At 40.1% G+C, this 22,143-nt stretch overlaps 1 protein-coding gene across 1 annotated transcript in view; it reads right to left on the reverse strand.

The window, feature by feature from the left end:
• Window positions 1-994: 994 nt before the first annotated feature.
• The window catches only part of LOC139915910 (leucine-rich repeat-containing G-protein coupled receptor 5-like), a 29,044-nt gene continuing 7,895 nt past the window's right edge, over window positions 995-22,143 (reverse strand). The window contains exons 3-16 of the mRNA XM_078283030.1: window positions 21,362-21,433; window positions 20,742-20,813; window positions 14,449-14,664; window positions 13,496-13,567; window positions 9,947-10,015; window positions 9,429-9,500; window positions 9,052-9,123; window positions 8,234-8,302; window positions 7,477-7,548; window positions 5,544-5,609; window positions 5,339-5,410; window positions 4,064-4,189; window positions 3,122-3,222; window positions 995-1,992 (exon numbers count right to left, since the gene is read on the reverse strand). Coding sequence (XP_078139156.1) covers window positions 995-1,992; window positions 3,122-3,222; window positions 4,064-4,189; window positions 5,339-5,410; window positions 5,544-5,609; window positions 7,477-7,548; window positions 8,234-8,302; window positions 9,052-9,123; window positions 9,429-9,500; window positions 9,947-10,015; window positions 13,496-13,567; window positions 14,449-14,664; window positions 20,742-20,813; window positions 21,362-21,433 — 2,149 coding nt within the window. The remainder of the gene's footprint in view (window positions 1,993-3,121; window positions 3,223-4,063; window positions 4,190-5,338; window positions 5,411-5,543; window positions 5,610-7,476; window positions 7,549-8,233; window positions 8,303-9,051; window positions 9,124-9,428; window positions 9,501-9,946; window positions 10,016-13,495; window positions 13,568-14,448; window positions 14,665-20,741; window positions 20,814-21,361; window positions 21,434-22,143) is intronic.

Below are 22,143 nucleotides of genomic sequence, written 5' to 3' on the forward strand. Positions count from 1 at the left end.
ACTAATACTGGCAAAACATGACTATTAACATTTTCAGTATACACATGCCAGAATGATCAGTACACACATCTGAGTTATATATCATATTAATCACAAACTGGCATCACAGACAAGGGAATGGGTCGCCTCATCCGGACTGCATGAGAAGTAGAGAAAGAAAATGAGAATAAAATATGTGAAACGTCAACATAAAACATTAATTAGGCTAAATTTAAACAGGTAGTAGCCTATTCTGATACATTTCCCCACCCGACAGGATGGGCTAGCCTAGTCTATCCTAAACTAAACTAGAGGAAAACATTAGCTTGTGTTTCCTAGGAGTTTAGTAAGTTCAGTGTAAAAAATTGAAGCGTACAAGTTTGTTTTTAACATTTATTAAAGGTCCCATATGGTGTAAAGCAGGACTCCCCTTGCCTCTGTGATGATAAAGGAGTTGGATGGTCTATCTAAACATGGTGAAAGTATCAAAACGCACGGTCGCCAACTAAATCCACACAATCCATATTAGAAAAGCGAGCCTCTAAACGAGCCGTTTGGACTTCTGTAACTTTGCGGCGTCACAAAGGTTCGCTCATTATCATTTTTGTAAGAAATAATAGACTAACAAAGTGTTTTTTTCAAAGCGGTCGAGCGGTCGTCATCGTTTATTACCGGAGAGTTTTCCCTACCTGTAGCCGCCGCGCCGCGCCGTCTCACGTTTCACTCTTGAAACGGTTAGCCAATCAGAACAGAGGGGTCGTTAATATTAATGAGCCTTAAAGACACGGCGACAGAAACAGCCTGTTCTTGGTAAGGCTCAGAGAGATGCTGGAAAATGAACGTGGAGAAATGGATTGAGAGTGTTTTTGGTGCATGACACCACACACACAGCTTTGAATGGACCTCAAGACAGAAAATAAAGTAGAAGTGTAGAATATGGGACCTTTAAAAAGCAAAGCAACCTTTACGACTCGACTTCATTGAGAAGCAAGGCAGGCGTGGAGAGAAAGGCCTCTTACAATGAAACAGAGACTAGAGTTTGCATGGATTTACAGGATAGTTTGTCTGCGTCCTCTGAGCTCTCGGCCAAATGTCCAGTGTCTTGTTCTGTCTTCAGCCTGTACGACGCCTGCTGGAGAAGACAGCGAAGCTCTTCCCTGAAATGCGGACTGAGGAACATGTAGAGTAACGGATCCAGACAGGCAGGGAGGGCCGCGATGAGCAACGCCACGGCTTCGTCGACTTCTGGGCCGGGGAGGGAAGGGAGATGGAGCAGGGAGGAGAAGGAGAGGAGGGTCGCGGAGAAGAAAAGCGAAGTGTTTGTGAGGAGGAGGAACGTCGTCAGTTTGGTCGTGGCTCTGTCCTGGACACCCGGCGGCTTTAACGTCACTTTCTCCCGATGACGCCGACGAAAAGTGTGGGTGACGGTCATGAACAGGTAACAGAAGGCGTTAAACAACAATAGGGCTGCGTTGTAGCCCCAGCACACTGAGCGTCTATGGGACACACAGGGAGAAGAGAGGCTAATCTCACCCGTGATAACAAGAGGCAAGGCGGTAACAGCCAGAGCCAGGGTGCAACAAACTGCCGAGGCGACCTGAACGCCCCCGCGCCTCTTCCAAACCTTCGGCCAGTTGAAGTCGCGGCTCGTAGAGTTTTTCTGCTCGAAGACGACGGCCATCATGAGGAAGACGCAGGCCTCGGAGGACAGAGCGAAGAGGAAGTCCATGACTCCAGATCCCGGAGCCTCGGTCTGCGTCCACGGGCCGAAAGCCTCGAAGCAGCCCGCGGTTTTGACGTCCGTCACGTCCAAGGTGGCGCCGGAGAGGCCCGCGAGGAAACGGAGCCAGAAGAGAACGCCTAGAAGACGCTGGGCGGTGGGTTTGGATGCTGAGGAGAGGAAGACGGAGACCAGGACCAGGAAGTTGAAGGCGATGGAGAGGATGGAGATGGAGCACACGCTGAACTGAAGCAACCGGGGAGCGGAGGAGTTCTGGCACAGCCGGGGTGGAGCTGGAGACGGAGACAGACGAGGTAACTTCAGCTTTTTTCTTAATAACATTTTAGAGGATTTAACTGTGTGATTTATGATGATAGGTTATACAGTATATGCAGATGACCCTGCATGCTATTACTCATTTTGATCAACGCTTCCATCTCACATTGTCAATGTAACATTACAAAAAGATAAAAAGATATTATCTGAAATTCATCATTCAAAATCTCTCTAAAATATAAAGGGTGCAGTCTGTAAAAGTGATATAGATTTGTCATCCAAAGACTTAAGCTGCCTGCGCTATCCTTTAAGAAGCACTAACTGGTTTTAACTTTGTCCTATCAATCATTTTGTAATAGTAAGTGTCACTTCTTTCGGATGGTGGACATCTCATTTTGGAGCAAACCTCTTTATCGTCACTGCAGACTCACCTGGTGTTGGGGAACAGCGGACGGCAGGCTGTGGTCTCGTCTCACCACTAAACTCCATGGTCAAGTCCTCTGGATTATGGCTCTCTATGAAAATATGACAAGTAATCACTTTAAAGTTAAAGAAAAATCTTTTGTGGTGAAGTGTTGTAATTTACTTTTTTGGTGAACCCACTTTCCCTCAACCTGCCTCGTCTACTTCTACTTCAGTTAGTGATTTCCTACATTTCCCAGAATGCCTGCATTGTATTTCACAAACTACCAACAACAGATCCACAAAGCTGCAAACTGTCTACACTGCATTCTGGTCTCTCTCCTGCTCCTGTGGGTGGAGAAATTGGTCTCTCTCCTCTTCTACGATGGATTTCTCCCTGTATGATTGTTGAACGTCTCTTGGTGCAAAATGGCGGCTCTAGAAAGAAGCCCTCGCTCTTTGATTCTGAGGGACTGACACCAAAACCTGACGTTTACCGCTGATGTTTTAGATCACTGAATCATTTTGTAGCTGCTGGAAATATCTCGATATGATGACATATCATGTCGTCTACATTTGGCCAGTTATCCGTGGGAATAAGAGAAATACAAGTAATTTCCGGGTGGTCAAATTGCACTCCTTTACTTTTTGAAAAGCATGCTCTCCCACCATGAGTGCTTACAGGTTCATGTTTCTGAATCAGAGTGCTTATTATTATAATGAGAAAAGTCAGAGTTTTCTTACTGATGTTGTCCACACTGTCGGGGCTCCAGGTGTGGAGGCTCTTTGACCTGACACAGTGAAGAAACACACAGCACTGTGAGGCAAACGGCATCTCTGCCACCCTGGGAACAAAACACATGAAGTCATTACAATGCAAAAATATCACTGAAAAACCACATAACAGCAATTATGGTGTTTTAACTTTAGTTTGATTTGAAAGTTTACATGGTCATTTATGAGTGAGTTTCATCACCCTTGGGCCCTTGAAACTTGTAAAATTTAAATAAATAAAATTTCAAGGATATACATGGGTGTTGAAAAGTGCTATGATGTATATATGGTGTTGAAAAAATACATGGGCGTCTATGAGAAAATAGATAATTTAATTATTATTTTCTTCCTTCCTGAAAAGTATTCTTGCAGATACTTGACTTTCTTCTGACAGCATCAGTGTACTGCAATCACTAATATTGTAGCACCTTGCTAATTCATATGTCAAATGTTCAAATAGATAACCACAATACAAAACTGATTAAAAATTAGAAACTTGCATGGAAATGTGTTTAAATGCATGTACCAACAGGGAAATTCCAACAATTTGCAGAATACTATTTCAAGAGTACTACAAGAGAGTACTATCACAACGATGCATAATTTATTTTTTTGACCCACCAAGCTTATCAATCAGATCTGAAGTCTGAGCTTTTACTGTAATACATTAAAGTACTATCAGTAGATCTTATGCTGTCAGTAAATTTGCATTTTTTTAATACATTAATATTGTATTTAACCCTTTTTGTGATACTTTGACTGCTGCTGACCTCTGTTCCTGAGGGGCTTGAACTCACATCCTTCAGACAGTTAATTGAAGACAGTCTCTTTTCACTGTGCCACCCTGCTGCCTTTATCCAGAGCCAGGTCCACTTAACAGGACACACCGCACGGGGCTATGAGCACCGTTACCTGAGTCTGGGCAGCTGGTGGAGGGGCAGGGCGGCTCTCAGCTGCAGGTTCCCCGCCAGCTTCAGATGGGTGAGGCTCTGCAGACCGTCCAGGGAGACGGAGGAGAGCCGGTTGGAGGTGAGGTCACTGAGGGAGAGAGAGGTGAATATCAACTGCAGCTATACTGTGTGCCGTTCTGCTTTTCAAAGCACAAAGTTACTAATGTTGAATTATAGAAAAAATACCACAGATTGGAGTTGTAGCTATGCAAACTTTTCTTAGAGGCAGAACTGCTCTGGAGGCAGAAATAATCTGATTGGTTGAGTTAAACCTCAGTGGGCGGAGCCAACTAACAGAGACTGAAACCCAGTGAAAAAGGAACGAGGTAAGAGAGGAGGAAGCTAATATTATGAAGCCTAGCGCTACAAACTTAAAAAATGTAATCTATCCATAGCTATCTAGGTAAGGTAGTTAGCTAGCTGCTGACCTTCAACATCATGAATGGTCCTGAAAGAAGTCTTTGCTGTTTATATTTATATTGACCAGAGTTCCTTCTTTGCCATTCAAGTTCGCCAGTTAGCTAACTTGTGCTTTAAAGTCGAGATGAAATGAAAAATGCCTTTTTAACCCTCTTAGATCACATCCCCGGTCATATTGTGCACCTATTTAACAATATATGCCAAAAAAAATACAAAAAATCAATTTCTTTGTATTCTTATATCAAAATTCAATCATGTTTTCTTCCTGTAAAACAAAATATGCCATGTGCTTACGTAAGCATGCCCGTAACTAATTTCAACCAATAATATCATGACATCCACCCATCAATCAATCTTCAATTTTTAGCCACAGAGCTAAGCTTCATTAGTTAGCTAGCTAGCAACAGCATGGTACTTCGGTGTGTCTTCGGGTGTTATGACACGCCCACTTTTCAATGTTCAAATCAAATTCCTCCCAACGTTACGTCCCGCCTGTCTTTCCTGTTTCACTCGGAAATACGTCACGATACGGAAGTTAGATACTCTCGAAATGCCGTTTCATCTCGACTTTAAAGCTGTGGATCTTTGGCTCCGCCCATTGAGGTTTAACTCAACCAATCAGATTATTTTTCTGCCTCCAGAGCAGCAGGGAGACAATTTTTTTTTGTGTGATTATGTTTACAGGGGTGATGTGGATTTTTACAGAGCTCTCTTTGGGCACATTTCTACCCAGAACAAGATATTTGTCGTTCATGTCATGTGTTTGTTGAAAATAGTTTCCTGTCTGTGATCTGAGTTCAGAGCTTCTGTCACTCACAGCAATCTGAGTTCCTTCATGTGCCGGAAAGTTCCTGGACGGACCTGATGTATGGAGTTATGACGCAGATCTCTGGAAAGACAAAACAAGTTTCATCTGGCTCAATCGAGAGTAGAGTGAAGACAGTAAAAATAACTATAACTATAACATAGACTATAACATGCAAAAGTGAAAACAACCTAATCTAATACAGCTGATCACTTACATGTTTTGCAGCTTTCTGCAGCTGCTGAAGCTGGGCAGACTCTGGATCAGGTTATGTGACAGATCCCTACAGACAGAAAACAGGTTACATGGTGTGTTTGGGTTAGATGATTATGAAATACTTCAAAAAAGGTGGATTCTGTATAAGAAAATTTCAAGGATGCTTTTGTGTTCTTTTAGGACTCTGTATACAATCAAAGGGTGCAGTATGGATGTGTCTTGTAAGCCCATGTGGAGTTGGATGATGTGAGTAAAAAATATTATAAATCTCATGGTCCTTTGATAGAAGAAAATTCCTCCCACTCATGCCAGCAAATAGCCTGTATCCTGATTAATGTCATTAAGATTAAGCTGTTTCTAGCATGAGCATATCCAAATTATAACAATCTATAGTTCCTCCCGATTTCATCGCGGGGGACAAATATCCCCATACACAGGAATAAGCAGAATATTCCAAATGAAAAGGATCTTTCATAATCTGCAAAAGCCAACAATAAACAGTAGAATGTGTCTACATATCCTGGTTATTTTTTTTGCATATCCCACATATATATACGTTTTTCATATTTGGGTTTCTCATAATTGGGACACAAGCTTGAGTCTGGGTTATTGCAGATGGGACAGTTAAATCTCCTGAATAACATCGGCATATTTATGTGTATATAGAGGCAGAGAGGCGGCCTGGTGACTTAAAGGAATAGTTCCCCCAAAAATAAAAATTCTGTCATCATCTACTCACCCTCATGCCAAATGAAACACAGGTGAAATTTGTTAGTCCATATAACACACAGGGAGGTTGCCAGCACAACTTGGTAGCAGCCTTCTCCAAAACAACTGAAGTCAATGGGGACCAGTTCTTTAGTTCCAAAACTAAAACAGCCAAACAATCACACTGTGAATAGAAAGACCTATACACCATTATTTGTTGCAAATCAATCAGCTGTAGTTAAGATTTGCACTAAATTATGGTGTAAATATACTGTAGGTCTTTCTGGAACTCTGAAGAACCGGTCCCCACTGACTTCAGCTGTTTTGGAGAAGGCTGCTATGGAGTTGTGCTGGCAGCCTCCCTGTGTGTTATATGGACAAACTTCATCTATGTTTCAACTGGCATGAGGGTGAGTAGATGATTTTTGGGTGAACTATTCCTTTAAGAGACTGTTCTGTCCTCGCAAAAGAGTCCCCTTCTTAAGCTTAACAGATAGATAAACTCCTTCCAGCAGCTGTAGTGTTGACAGTTGATTTATTAGCACCAGTTCGTCGATGCAGTACTAGAAACAGAGTAAAACTGAAACAAAGAAACAAACAAGCTATAAGTATAAGTATGCTGAACACCAAGCTTAATTCTCACTAGCTTTACGTGAGGTATAATATTGTTACAAACCCTGAAATATGCTACCATATACAAATCATATCCCTCATAGCAAGATCGGTTACACAGAACTGATAAACATACAGTTGTCATGACAACACGTAAATACCCCCGTAAACGATCGTCCATATAAATATCATCTAAATCAAAGGGTAAGTAGGTTATGAATTATTTTACTTACAGACAATGCTTCTACAAACTAACTGAAAGAGGGAAGAAGTCCGCCGCTCTACAGAATAACTGTCACCGTTTCCATGCCAACAAGATACTTCATCTTTCATTTGTAGGATATTTCAACCGAAACCACATTCTGGATGTTTAGCGATCTCGAGGTGCCTTCAAGTACCGTCGGAAATATGATAATTACAACTTAAACACCCATAAACAAACTCAGCCTAACTACAGGGGCCAGAATAGAGACTGTTCCATCACAGAAAGGTCACAGGTTCTGAATGAGTGTCCTTGAGCAAGATGCTGAAGTCTGCTCACTCAAGTCGTTCTGGATAACGGCTAAGTGTATAAAATTAAATTAAATGAGAATGAGATGCGAGTGTAAACTAACAGCTTGTGCAGGTCGGGCAGCTGCTGACAGACGGAGCTGGGGATGAAGGAGATGTGGGTCGCTGTGATGGAGCTGAGAGGTGAGAATACACAGTTAGTCAGATCAACTCGTTGGTCAAGTGTGGAAGTAACTAATTACATTTACTCACATTACTGTAATTCAGTAGCTTTTCTGTGTACTTCATGGAATATTTTTTAAAGTCAGTAATTTTACTTTTAAGTACATTTTTCACTGAAGTATTACACTTCACTACATTTTAAATCACATCCATTACAGGGGACAGATTTTGTAGATTATCCATAGCAACAACAAGCAGAAATTGGCCAATTGTGGAGCCATTCACATGCAGTGAACAGTCAGTCAGCAAAGAAGAAAAGAGTAATCTGGCTTTTACTGTTTTTGCACTTTATTGTGCAATTTCTAAATTGTCCAATTAAAATAATCTAGTTTGAACTCTCTCCTTTTAGAATCACATGGAAAAGATCACAGCTAACAACGTTCTCTTTTCTAAAAAGGAACTCAGTAGCTTTTACTCTGAGGACATTTTCAATGAGACACTTTTACTTAAGCAGATTTTTACGCCAGCACTTTTGTCAGCAAAGTAACGATACTTCTACTTGAGTAGGACATTCTAGTACTCTTTCCACCACTGCTAATGTTACTATGAAGTGCTTTGGATGAATCTTTTCACCACACGGTCCAGTACGTATCAGCAGGACAGAGATGAGCGGGTTTGGTTTGGTGACTGCAGACTCACAGTGTTTCCAGTCTGTTGGTGCCGCTCAGGTCCGGGAACGCCGTGATGCTGCTGGTTCCACTCAGGGAGCTGACAGGGGAACAGGAGCAGCACATAAAATAGAAATACAGTTTTTTTGTAATGCACAGTTTTTCAAAAGTAGGTATACATTTTTATATACATGATTAAAACTCACTGAATTATTAAACATTTTCCAGTTTCACCTGTTATTTACATTATTGATTAATTCAGCATTATTGAATGTTGAATTATTTTGTTAAAATGCCTAAATAACTTAAGAATGCTGGACGAGCCAAAGAGACCCACAGGGCTTATTTCCCAGAAAGAAAAAATAAATAATCAAAGTAAATGCAGAATGCTAAAAAATTTACATCTATAACTTGTGATGGGTTTGATTCCAAAATGGCATCTATCCATTTTAGAATAAAAACCACATTACTTCAAATTCCAAATAAAAAAAAAATAGGGATGTTTCCATGTTCAAAAATGTAGCTATAGGGAAAAGATAATAAATGGATGGATAAATTAAGTGGATTTCCAGTTTTATTTTCATGCCAGTGATCACTTTGCCAGAGTAGATGTCACTTTTACCAAATGCTGGACTTGTTTTTGAAATAAAACTCTTCACATACAAGATAATTTCACAAGACCATCCGAAGAGGCTTTGCAGCGTGGTAAAATAATAAATAGAGATTATTTTTAGTGAGATACTTTAGTGGGGAAATTCTCTTTCCTCTTGCCTCTCCATATTGGTATATATACAGTATATATATATCTATATATTTATATCTATATGATGAGGACTGCTGGTGCCTTACAGAGTGCGGAGCTGAGCCAGCTGCTGGAAGGCCGACCCCCCCACAGTCTGAACCGGATTGTTCTTGATGTTTCTGTTAGACAAAAATCACATCTTAACAAAATACTGTTAAACACATTAAAGTGGTAATCTGCAAGATCCTTCGCTTTTTCTATTACAATTTTAGCATTTTTCTTACTTAATTTTAAAATGTACATGGTCATTTATGTAAGTGATTTTTTTGATACCTGTTAAAATTGAATAATTAAAAAAATATATGGCCTTCAATGAGGAAATAAGCATTGAAAAACAGTATATATTATATGTTACAGGCGATGAGGTGATTGAAAAGGAATCCAGCTAATCATGATTAGATCAAAACAGCTTGAAGGTACCCACATTGTCTCCAGGGAAGGGTTTCCGATGAAGGAGTATTCTGGGATGGCTTTAATGTTGTTGCTGTGGAGGTTCCTGTGGGTGAACACCCAGGACTTAGTCAAACCGTTTTAAATTGAAAGTGTTGTGTGGCTCTAGAGACGCCTATTCACTGCTGTCATGTGAAAACCTCATAATTTTGGTGATTGTCATGTTTTAACTTGAGTTGAAAGTTTACGTGGTTCCTCTACTGGTGGAGAAAATGAGTTCATGAAAGTCTTTCAAAACCCATTAGATAAATTGAATAAATGATTTCTTAGCTTGTGAAATAAAAGATTGGAGATAAAAGATTTTCCCCTGACAGCGATGTACAGCATCTGTTTGGGTCAACTGTTTTTCATTGGTTGATGATAAAGATTTTTTTCTAATTTTTTCATTCAGGAAAGGATCTACCTGTATGAACCTTTTTCAGAAAATAAAACTGAAAAATCAAAATCAAAAATTAAATTTTTGATTTTTTTGTGTGTGTGAGTGTGACTCACAGCTCCTTCAGGCTGATCAGGGATCTGACGGCAGCAGGAAAACTGTCCAGTCTGTTGGAGCTCAGATCTCTGGAGAGAGGACATGAATACTGATGATATTAATACTAATCATTATAATACTAATATACTAATGCTAATATCACAATTGCTACTACGACTAGTACCACTACTACTTGTATTACTACTGCCACTAATACTACGACTACTACTACTACTATTACTGTTGCTACTGCGGCTGCTTGTACTGGTATTACTATTACTTATACTACTAATAATAATAACAATGCTTCATAGATAATGAAACAATAATAAAGTTAATAAGATAGACAATATAAATGTCAGACATGAATTAAAAACATGGTTACAAAAGAAGAAACATGCAAAAACATCAAAAAAAGAAGAGGTAAAACCAGTCTGTAAAAATGTCTATTAAAGTGATTTAAAGGACGGCGGTGATGTTCACAGCCTGAGCTGCTGAGCAGAGCGCTGCCTGGTGCTGCAGGCCTGCTCACCGGTTCAGCCCAGACTTAAGAATAACAAGGAGGGGTTTAAAGACCTGAGATGTGGCTAGGAGCCTTAAAATGATCAGTATTATTTTAAAATCAACAGCCAGAGTAGATGCTAAACGAGGGATAATAGTCACATCATATGGAGAGCATTAAGTCTTCATCAGTTCCTCAGCAGAATTCTGCATAACGTGCAGAAAGACGGATTTGATTCGACGTGACATGGTTACCTTAGTCCATGGTTGACAAAATAACACTTTTACAGATCAGATCCTATAATTTAGACATTTTGACTGTTGAACTTCAAGTTAGAATTTTCTTTCCATAATGGATATATAGCTTTTCATAATAAACTCTTCAGGGATTTCAGAGGCTCTCCTGATGTCCTACTTTCTTATACGCCTGTTCAAAACAACAATTTTATAACACACCAACATCAAAGCGACACGTTCTGTGTTGCTTTCAGCATAATCGGCTTGTTAGCCCATTTAACACAAGCTGATCATTTTTTTCAGCACAACAATGTGTAAAAAAAAAAAAAACACAAAATGTGTTGCCTTTTTTGTTGCTAAAAGCATCCTAAAATGCTCACAAAATAGACAAATGCGTAAAATTCCGGTGTGATTTATTTAAATCATGTAAAAAAGCAACAAACATAAAGGGGTAAAAGATTTTACTGTAATGTAAAATCACACAAAAACTTTGTATCTTTTGATTTGATCTTTTGGTTTGATGTCTGCTGCATTTTTCACATTAATCATTTCATACTCATCGCTCTGTTCAACCCATAGACTGTAAAAAAACATATGTATACAGGTGATCATCAAAGTGCTTCACAGCTAAAATTCTAATAAAAATCAACACCTCTTCCTTTTCACATTTGGGAACTATGCTGTATAATTTCTCCTCAGAGGCGCTCTCAGAGTTGAAAGCAAGTACGCAACCAGTTCAATATGTTTGACCAGAAACATATTGAGCCACATGAATTGTGCTGCAAGTGCCAATATCATACCCAAGTGCTTTCACTCTTTTCCAAAGATCCAAAGATAAATGGATATATGGCTTTTGATAATTAGCTCTTCAAATGAACATTGCAAGATTAAAAAAAAAAGCCTGATCAAATGAAATCAGACATCTGCGTTTGTCTATAGAAGATTGGCCTTCCTTTCCTCCCATGTGTATGTCTGCTGAGAAACAAAGAGACCGCAAGCGGATCTATCTTATATAGGTCTACGTAGTAATAGGCCAATCTAGATAAATGCCAGCCAGATGCATTATGCTGTAATAAAGCTGCCAGACTGAATCTACATATGCAGATGCAGATCCCACCCTGCTGTCTGGGAGCAGGACGGGTCAGCAGCTGCTCCGGGACGACGCGCATCCATGTTCACTTTCAGCAACAACAAATATCTCCATAACAACACATACTGACTCAGAAGATATTGTTAATAACATAAATCTTGTTTTTAAAAGCAACACAAATGTGGATCAACCCAAACTAGACACGCATATGTGTTGAAAATGACCCGTCCTTTTTGTTTTTTTTTAGAGGGATACAAACAACTTCCTTAGAGTTCTGCTGTTCAATTTTCTTTTCCTTCACAAAGACAAATCCTTCTGTATCATAACCACTGCTGCCCCCGGCCCAACCCCCCCCCCCCCCCCACCCCACCCCCGCTCCTGTGTTATATCCCAGAATAATGAGCGCTGTCTGTCCTGTCTGACGCTCCATGTGCCTGCGGGCTTGTTTGGGTATTGCATCCAAACAGTCAGGAAAACACGTGCATCCTAGATTGAGGGTAATTGTGAGCGGCCTGTGCTGTGACCACACACTGTGATGCTCCAGATGAGGCCGCCCAGCGCCGTTTGAACTGCAGTGGTGGCTCACTTAGGGATAAACCCAGAGAGCTTTCCTGTAAAGACGAACTCAAAGCGCTCCTGTCATGCATGCCGGCTAGGAAGAGCAGCATACCTGCTCTGTTTCTGTTTCTTTTTTACCTCCACCCAGGAGCTACAGTATGTTTTCTGTCCTGTCTGTCTGTCTGTCTGTCAGAAGGATTTCTCAAAAACTTGTGAACGCATTTCCATGAAATTTATTGGACAGATCGGCTTTGGGCCTAGGAACAGTTGATTCGATTTTGGTGTTGATCCGGATCTGGGATTTCCACCATTAGATGATGTTAATTAGACGATTACTGTTTTTTAGCCATATGAAACTAACAAAGACAGAGGCTTGATGGGTATGTTGACAGGCTCAAGAAATCAATTTAACTTAAAAATATTTAAATGATAGGAACGATGCGTTTGGGTGTAACAGCAAATTGGAGAATTATTCAGTAGGCAGAGGTTTGTGCTCTGAGGGACTTTTTTTGCTAAACCTGAAGTTTGTTTCCAAAATGCTAATTACCATTTTTGGCATAAAAAATTTAAATCAAGTTAATCATTCAGTAGCTCTGAAATCTAGATCTAGTCGGTTAAAATGTGATTATTTTTTTGTCAACCGAGGGCTTAAGCCGCTATCCTACCTGCTATCCTTTAAAAACAGTTTATTTTCAGGTTATGGTAGTTGATTATTTTGTAAGAGTAGATTTCTCTTTTATTAAATTGTGGATATTTTATTTTGGAATAACTGTTCTAACAGCTATTTACTTGACATGCATGTGCTACCCAAACACACCCAAAAGGTGTGAATTTTCACAGGATGAGACTAGAGGAAAATGCTGGAAACGTTAAATACACTGTAAAAATGTCCATCTTAAAGTATTTAAATCTCATATTAAGGCTTAAAGACTTATTTCAAGTGAAAGCATCTGCCAGTAGGCTGAGACAATTTCAATATAATTTAGCTTGTGTCAAGAATATTCTCAATATTTTGAAACAGTTGGTGATGAACAATACCTTCCTAAACCATTTATTAGTTCACCAACTTGTTCATTGTGTGCAGGCAGAATATGGATCATGCACAAAACATTAGTTGTTGTCTTGTGATCCTCTTTAGCATCATGTCTACTTGCTGTACTTCAAAGGTCAAAGGTCAACTCACAGGGTCTCCAGGTTGTGCAGACCGTCGAAACAGCTCTCGCCCAGAGAGTGGATCTGGTTGTCATGGAGATGTCTAGGGTCGGAGAAAAATCAATATGCTTTACTGGTAGAAGACAAAATGTAACCAGAGAGAGAGAGAGAGAGAGAGAGAGAGAGAGAGAGAGAGAGAGATAGATAGATAGAGAGTATATGATTCTAACTCCCATTAGTTGCTTTTCATAATCTATTTCATAACTATTTCATATTTTTTTGAACTTTTTAATTTTTTTAAGAAGTTATCTTTTTTTAAAAATATATTTTATTATTGATTATTTGTACTGTTTCATTCCTGAATGCTTTGGCAATATTGTTTCTTTATAACATTCATGCCAGTAAAGCAAACTGAATTGAATTGAATTGAATTGAGAGGAAGAAAGAAAGAAGCCTGTAGGCCAAAGAGTGAAAAGAAACATCCAGCCTTTTGCACACTATAAAGTGTGTATTATAAGTATAAAGTAGTATACTGTATACTGTTACAGCTGCACTAGGCCAGATTTTGATGTAAAGATCCACCTGTCTTATCAGCCTAAATCACAAAGTGTGTCTGCAGCAGAGAGGAGCGTCCCATCCACACTAACTGAGACGCTGCAGATTCATTCTATCTGCCCAAATTCAATTCTGACAACAACAAATGGCAAAACTTTCATGAACTGGATATATCTTGAATCACTATTGTGTTATAAAAATCAGTGACAGAGCAAAACAGACATTAATTTATATGAAAATGTGGCAGATTATTATTTTAAAGCTGTTGTATAAAATCAAAACTAGGCCTACATGCCTCAGTGAGAAATTAAGTATTAATTTCTTCCCTCCTGAGCAATTTTTGCAGATATAGTTTGTATCCGACAACAGTGTATCGTAACAGTTTGTCCCCTCAGTCTAACATCCGTGAACACACACAGCGTCACTCACAGCACCACCAGCTGGCGGAGGGAGCGGAAGGCCCGGTCGGGGATGCGGGTGATGTTGTTGAGGGCGAGGGTGACGGCCTGCAGCGCCGGCAGAGCGGACAGAGCCCCGACAGGCAGCTCGGACAGCAGGTTGTCGTCCAGCCAGAGGTGACGCAGCGAGGCGAGGCCCCGGAGGGACGAGGCCGGCAGGCGGGCCAGGAAGTTGGCATCCAGACGCCTGGCGGGAGTTACATGAGACAAGGCAGGATGAAACTTTATGTTTTAGGGTGGATTTTTCCTTTAAGGGAGAATTCAGGAAGCCATTTACACAGTTCAGAATATACAGTACATCAGAGGCAATAATGATGACAATAATCACCTCTTTTTTTAAAAAAATGCTTGAAGTCTAATGCATAATTCAAATTACCTCTATACTACAGGTTTGGACACAAGATGGACACAAATTAACTAGACAAACTAACTCAAAACAAGACACTGAGTTTATCTTACTGAGTTCAAAAGTGTCAAAATCTTAACAAGTTATTGAATCTTTTATTGAGGCTTTAAGTCCTATTTTTACGTAAAACATCTGCCAATACGATGAGGCAATTTAAATATATTTCAGCTTGTTTAAAATATATACAGTATATTGCGCTATCAATTATTTTGTAAGAGAAGATGCCACCTTCCATTTACTTGATATGAATTGTCTGTGCTACCCAGTTAATGCGCACCCCAAAAAAGGTCAAAATTTCAGAGGATGAGACGAGAGGAAAATGATGAAAAACACACTCGTCTCTCCATGCAAGTAACAAAACGTTAACTACACTGTTAAAAATATCTGAGTACACGGTTAAAAAGTATTGATCTTAACAAGCATTTGAATCTCATTTTGAGACGTAAAGTCAAATTTTTCTTGAAACAAGTGAAAGGGTCTACCAGTAGAGTGAGATAATTTCAATATAATTCAGCTTGTTTAAAAAAAAAATCCCAAGACAAAAGACTACTATATATTTTGATTGTGATGGGGCAACCGTCTCTGACACTCAGACAGGAGCATGAAACCGATGAAAATCACAAAATGTAAGGAAGGAAGGAGACTTCTGGCTGAAATATTTGTGCATCTGTTCCCCTGGCTGTGCCTAAACTCATTAAAGAGAAGATATTTTTTGCATATGCATTGTTTTACATGCGGAAATCTCTCTTTTTACATTTCGCGATATCGTCACCTGCTTCTAGAAACGTCTTTTGAACTGAATTGTGTTGAAACAAGTACAATTATCTCTTTTTTTGCATGTTTTTTTTTGTGTGAGGACTAGACATAACATTAAATTAATAGTTAAGATGGACATTTTTTTTTTTAAAGTGTACCCAGTAAGAAAAAAGCACACTGTCTTGTTTTGACTGGCTCATATTAATATAGAATACCACAGCTCCATATAGCACAAGCCTCTGATTCAGAAGAGGCGTTCTCGATCAGGGAGGTCTTCGCATTCTTTCGGTGCATGGTAGTAATTTATGGTGTTGACATGCGCGGTGGGACAGAGCTGTCTGACAAAGGGTCCTGGCACAACCACAGGCAGGCAGCTGGCACGTGGCCTTTGCCTAAACCCCCCCCCACACCCCCCTCCCTTCACTTCCCGCACCCATCCACCCCCCCGACTAAAGTGTGAAGTTGAGATTGGCACTTCTGAACAACAGTGAGCTGTAAAGTGTGTGCCGGGCTGGTTAGAAATGTCTGGGAGAAACGCAGATCAGGTAAACATGTTGAGAGGTGCCACAGGGCTCAATGTGAGGACCACTTAGTTTGGATCAGAGAGGTGCGTGTGTGTGTGTGTGTGTGTGTGTACAGTATATGTGTGTGTGTGTGTGTGTGTGTGTGTTTGCAAAGTGAGGTCAATTTGGCTCCTCACCTCTACAAGGAGTTTGTTTAGATTTATTAGGATTTGGGTCAGGTTAGGGAATGAAGGAACATCCTCTTAAGAACAAGAACATGGACATGAGTGTGTGTGTGTGTGTGTGTGTGTGAGAGAGAGAGAGAGAGAGAGAGAGAGAGAGAGAGTGGTGGTGCTTGTCTTAGTCAGTCTCTGAAAGCCATTACCGTAAAACGACTTCTGGCAAGGCGACAAAATGTTTTATACTACGTGTTTAGCGTTAGAGTGTTGCGAGAATAATTTAGTAAAGATGTGTGTGTGTGTGTACATGTGTGTGTGTGAGTGTGTGTATTTGAGCATGTTTTGGGTCTCTGAGTAATGCACCTGTGTATATATATATTTTTTTGCTTCTATGATTTACAACAGAAGAAGAGGAAAAATCATGACTGATTTGCATAAGAGTGTGTGTGTGTGTGTGTGTGTGTGTGTGTGTGTGTGTGTGTGTACTTTATCATTGTGAGGTCTGATTGGCCTCACAAAAACTAAAATTACTCAAATTGAGGGCATTTCGCTGCTCCTCACTTCTTAAAGAGGGTATTTTAGGGTAAGTGCAAACGTGTTTGCAGGCACATGTATGTGTATGCCTGTGTGTGTGCGTGTGTGTGTGTGTATGTATACATTTCTTTTCTTATCTGGACAGTAATCTAGACCCGCCTCACCACATTTCTAAACAACATGGACAGTTCCTCTCAGTTTGTGTAGCTCATCAGTCTTCATCAGAGGTCTTTACTTGCCTCTGGAGAGCAGCACCTCCAAACAGCACAAGAATAAACATAACGTAAACCTGAAAATGTGGCTCAACATGCTATACGGTCTGTCTGTCATCAAGACAAAAGTATACGTCTTTCCACAGGGAGCGGGGCTCTGTTATTAAAGACAGCTAAGCCTGTAGACAGGCAGGCTTGGTTTCAGCTTCCAAGCAGCATCCTGTCCGCCCCTCCCTGCCTCCTCCACCTCCTGTTCACTCCTGTCGCTCTCCACAGAGTCCTGTTACTGTGTTCTTACTGCACTGCTGCCGCACTGTTGCTCCGACCCCACAGCAATTTAAAAAGCAAGTTCGAAATTTTGAGATTTTGTTCTTGTTTCAGCCACCTGAAGGAGCAAGAAATGGAGTGACAAACCGCCGTTTAAATAACAGTACTTTTGCTCTACAGCCTACAAATTCACTGCAGTAAAGGCGGGATAAATGTAGGTTGGCTTCCACTGAAGTGGCTGGCTACAGATACTTATATTGGTGTTGGTGTAGCATTTAGATTTTTACATTTTAGGCAATTAGCTGACTCTCTTATCCAGAATGAATTACAATGAAGCTTTAGCTCCGTTTGCTCTGGAAGAACAGAACCTCTTCCTGTTTTGTGCTGTAAAGCGATCCAGCAGATTTCCCTCCAGATCCACCAGGTGGAGAAACTATGGAGGATGCAGAGTAGAGGCTGATAGAGGCTGCCAAACTTCTCTGTGATAGTTTTGTTTGTTTATAGTAATTATAGTAATGTCTCAAAATTAACGTGGTAATTATTTATAGATTTTAAAACTAGGATACTGTCGGGGGCCGACAGCAAGGGTATATCCCCGAAATTCCCCAATCCTCGAAGGCCTCATTAAGTCAGATGTAATAAAAAGCCATTCAATTAATTCCCCAATAATAAAGGGTATGTACCTTAACTATTTTTAATATTTTTAATTTTTAATAATAAATTTAACTACTAATTAAATATAGCCGCTAGCGGCGATGGCTGGGTTCATGCCAGCAGCAGCCAGAGCTGAAACGTGGAAGTTTGCATTAACATTACTGTCAGTAGGCCCCAAGCTATCAAGTTCTGATACTGAAGAATGTAATAGCAAGTTAAAAGTTGTCAATATCCAACTTCGTACTGGCTTTACTGTGCTAGCTGTACACTCAAAATGCTGCTGTTGGGCAAAATCTGGTCGGATCTGTATGGAAATTGGTGTGCATGTTCCACATAAAGGTTGGAACATGATTACCAAGTTTCATTACCAAGTGTCCACTTTCACTAATGAAGACCAAACTTCAGATTTTGACTAGGACATGGTCCTAGAGCATGTGTACCGAATTTCGTGCAATTTCACCAATTGGATTAGGAGATACAGTTTTCTGGCCTTTGTGGCGCCCCCTATTGGTCAATATTTGAATGGCTTTGCACACATGTTCATTCATTATATGTGAACATGTTGTCCAAGTTTCATGATGATTGGACCATCTATGCATGCATCTACAAGCTTACTCCAAATAGAAATAAAGTTCTACGTAATAAGCTAAATATCATTTCTAATAATCCAAACTCATTTTTGGCATTCAATCAGCAGATTGGTCCGCTGTTTCTCCTCCACCAATCAGAACACGGCTTCGCTTCGCCATTGTAACCGATTATGACATCACTGGTTAGAGCTGGACTCCGCTCTACCAATCAGAGCCTGTCTCAGCTGCACTGATGACATCACAATCAGCAGCAGCATAAACAGCCCAGCTCCAGGTGTTCAGCTTCATACCTTACTACACTCTGTGTGGTGAGGTATGAAGCTGGCACAGCTGGTGCTCGGACCGTGGAAAGAGGCTCTCTTGGGAACTTTTTACATGCTCCTCATTTCAGACCAGTAGCTTTTTTCACTGAAATTTGTTTCTGAGAGAAATTTGGACGCTGTGAAAACCGGCAGTTTGCGTCCCGCTGAAGCCAACCTGCCGGCCGCTCCACAGGTGTGGTCTGGCGATTAGCGACGGCGGTTTATTAAAAGCTGGTGGTTGATGCGAAGAGACACCGTTCGCCTCCCACTGAAGCGATCCTGCCAGCCAGTCCAAATGTTGGTCTGGCTGTCGCAGTTGAGACGCGACTCGCCTCCCACTGAAGCCAACCTGCCACCCAGTCCAGACAGTTTGTGCTGCTCCTGTCTGTCTCGCAGGAGATGGGGTTCAACTCCCCAAAATGCTAATTTAAGATATCTCTAATTACAATATGACCTGTCAAAATGCTAACTGAAGATATTTCTCATTTCATTATGACCAGTCGAAGTGCTAATTTAAGATATCTTTTATAACATTATGACTAGTCAAAATGCTAATTTAAGGTATCTTTTATTACATTATGACTAGTCAAAAAGCTAATTTAAGGTATCTTTTATTACATTATGACTAGTCAAAAAGCTAATTTAAGGTATCTTTTATTACATTATGACTAGTCAAAAAGCTAATTTAAGGTATCTTTTATTACATTATGACTAGTCAAAAAGCTAATTTAAGATATCTCTCATTGCATTAGGACTAGTCAAAATGCTAATTTTGAATAAATAATAATAAAAAAAAAGTAAATTGCACTTCTTCATCACACTCCTTTACTTAGTCAATGGTAATACCCAGTTTGAGCAAATAACAGAGGCTAAATATTATAGGCCTGCATATGGCTTTGAATATGAGATTGATTGTTAGAAGTTGAATGGAGTTGATATGGGGACTATTCCCCATTTAATTTACATTGCATTACGTCATTTAGCAGATGCTTTTGTCCAAAGCGACTTACATTTTACATACATTTTATTACTTGCTCAAACATACAGCAACATGATTAATCTGAAATGAAGAGAAAGTACAGTGCGCTCCTCAAATCAGCCCAGTGCTGGAGGAGGCTGCCAGATAAAAGAGTGCCTTGATTGTATACTGACATGGAAATGCCAATAAATGTTTTTGTTGATCTTATGGAGGCTGGATGATGTAACTGCTTGGTCTGTTGGAGCATGTAAAACTGACTGAAAAAAACGCCTCCTTCACAACTTTAAGAGTTAATATCTTCAAAACTACAGTAGATATCAACAATCTATGAACAAAATTTAAAGAGTGTAGTACCATCGATGTTACAGACCGATTTTGGTGGTAATCGGTCAAACGGTGTAGGAGGAGATGTTAAAAATTTGTTTTTTTTCAAAATATCTCAAAACTTTTCCAGGCGGACCTTGAGGGTCCCTATGGCAAATTTATAGAGTATGGTTAGGTGGACATGTGTACCAAGTTTCATGTAAATCGGACAAACGGTGTGGGAGATACAGCCCTTTAAACCTTTTATTTTTGACCTTTAAATATAGCGCCACCATCAGGCCGATTATAATCTTAAATACATCAAAATCAATAGAGTTCTTCCTCTAGGGGTCATCAATGTCCATACCAAATTTTAAAAGATTGTTATAAAAACTGTTCAAGTTATCGCGTTCACACGAAGGATCTGCGGCGGACGAGGCGGCATAATATCCCCAAAACTCATTTCGGGGATATAATGATACTTGTAGCATCTTTAAAACTCTGGTTAATACTGTGTAAGACCACTGTAAAGTAAAGTGAAGCATTATCAAGTGTAAAGTTGAGTTAAGGATTACTCACAAGGACTGCAGGTTCCTCAGGTTCTCCAAGGCTTCAGGGGGAACCTGCTTTAGATGATTGTTCTGCAGCATTCTGGGTAAGAGAACAGGTAAGAGAAATCAGAGCAGGTGATTGGTGAAAATATCAAAGTTACATTTAGATCACTGACTAAATTCATTGGTTTTTATCATGAGATATTAAAATGTTCTGAATCAACCTATCAACCTATGCAACATTGGTATTCAGATTAGTTAGTACTTAATGAAAAGGGTATAAAAGGGTGTAAGGAGTGTAATGACAGTTTTATTATTTGCTGGCAAATAGTAGAATGCGTCACCTCATAGCTTCTAAACTATCACAGTGTTCAGTGACACACAACATCATTTCAATAAAGAAAACAGCAGGAAACACTGGTACATCACTCAGCAACACTTATGTCATTACTCATTATTTAGTTTTGTTTTTTTGTAAATTTTTGCAAATACATTCTCTAATAGGGAGATTTTCATTAAGTACTAATACATTATCATTGTTAAGTTACAATATTTATTTATAGGTTAATACACTGTCATCCATTCTAAACCAACGTGAATTGGTAATATGTTTTGTGTATGTATACTTAAAAGAAATGCATCACATACAGCACTTTCAGATTTATCAGTCCTGCGAAAGCATCTTTGGGGACGTCGGTCAAGCCGTTTCCTGCCAGCCGGCTACAGGAGGAGGAGAAACAGGAAACAGGAGTTAACGGACTTTAATAAAGGTAGAAGGAAACGCCCTGGACACGGGGCACAGAGCTGCACCCCTGTGTGAGCGGTTTTGTGTGTTTGGCAGCTTGCTACTGTGTGTAACCGCCCGTCTTGATTGCATAAACACATCTGCTTCATGTGAGTCAGCTCAGTTGTTCTGAATGCCCACTGAATTAATCTAAATGCTCGTCAGAAGAAAGCCAGCAGTGCGCAATTACAAGTTAGGACTGCCTCCTAACTAATAACCTGCTCCTGTTGTTGCCGGTTTTCAATATCCTGAATCCATATAACAGACACACAAGAAACGCAGGCTAGAAGACGGAGTTTAATTTTAACATGTTTAGTGCTTCTGGCTCCGTCCCCGATCTGTTAGTTCATCTATTCAACCAAATTGATCCCTCAGTGTTCTTCATCTGTTTTGGTGGTTTGCTTTGTTTTTTCCTTTCCCCGTATTTACAGGCCGGCTGTCTAAATTAATCCCACGGTTCCCTCCCCGCCACAGGAGCCAATACTATTTGGAGCCATGGAGGCATCGCAAGGGCCGTAATGTGGCAAGAGGGATGTGAGGCGTTCAATTTCAAGTTAAAGGAACACACAGAGTTTTTTGGGAGATTGGTCAGCTTGTCTGTTTACGTGACGAAAACAGAGACACTAAAATCATCCACGTGTCCCCG

The sequence above is a fragment of the Centroberyx gerrardi genome, chromosome 4 (assembly GCF_048128805.1).
Source record: "Centroberyx gerrardi isolate f3 chromosome 4, fCenGer3.hap1.cur.20231027, whole genome shotgun sequence".
Classification (NCBI taxonomy): domain Eukaryota; kingdom Metazoa; phylum Chordata; class Actinopteri; order Beryciformes; family Berycidae; genus Centroberyx; species Centroberyx gerrardi.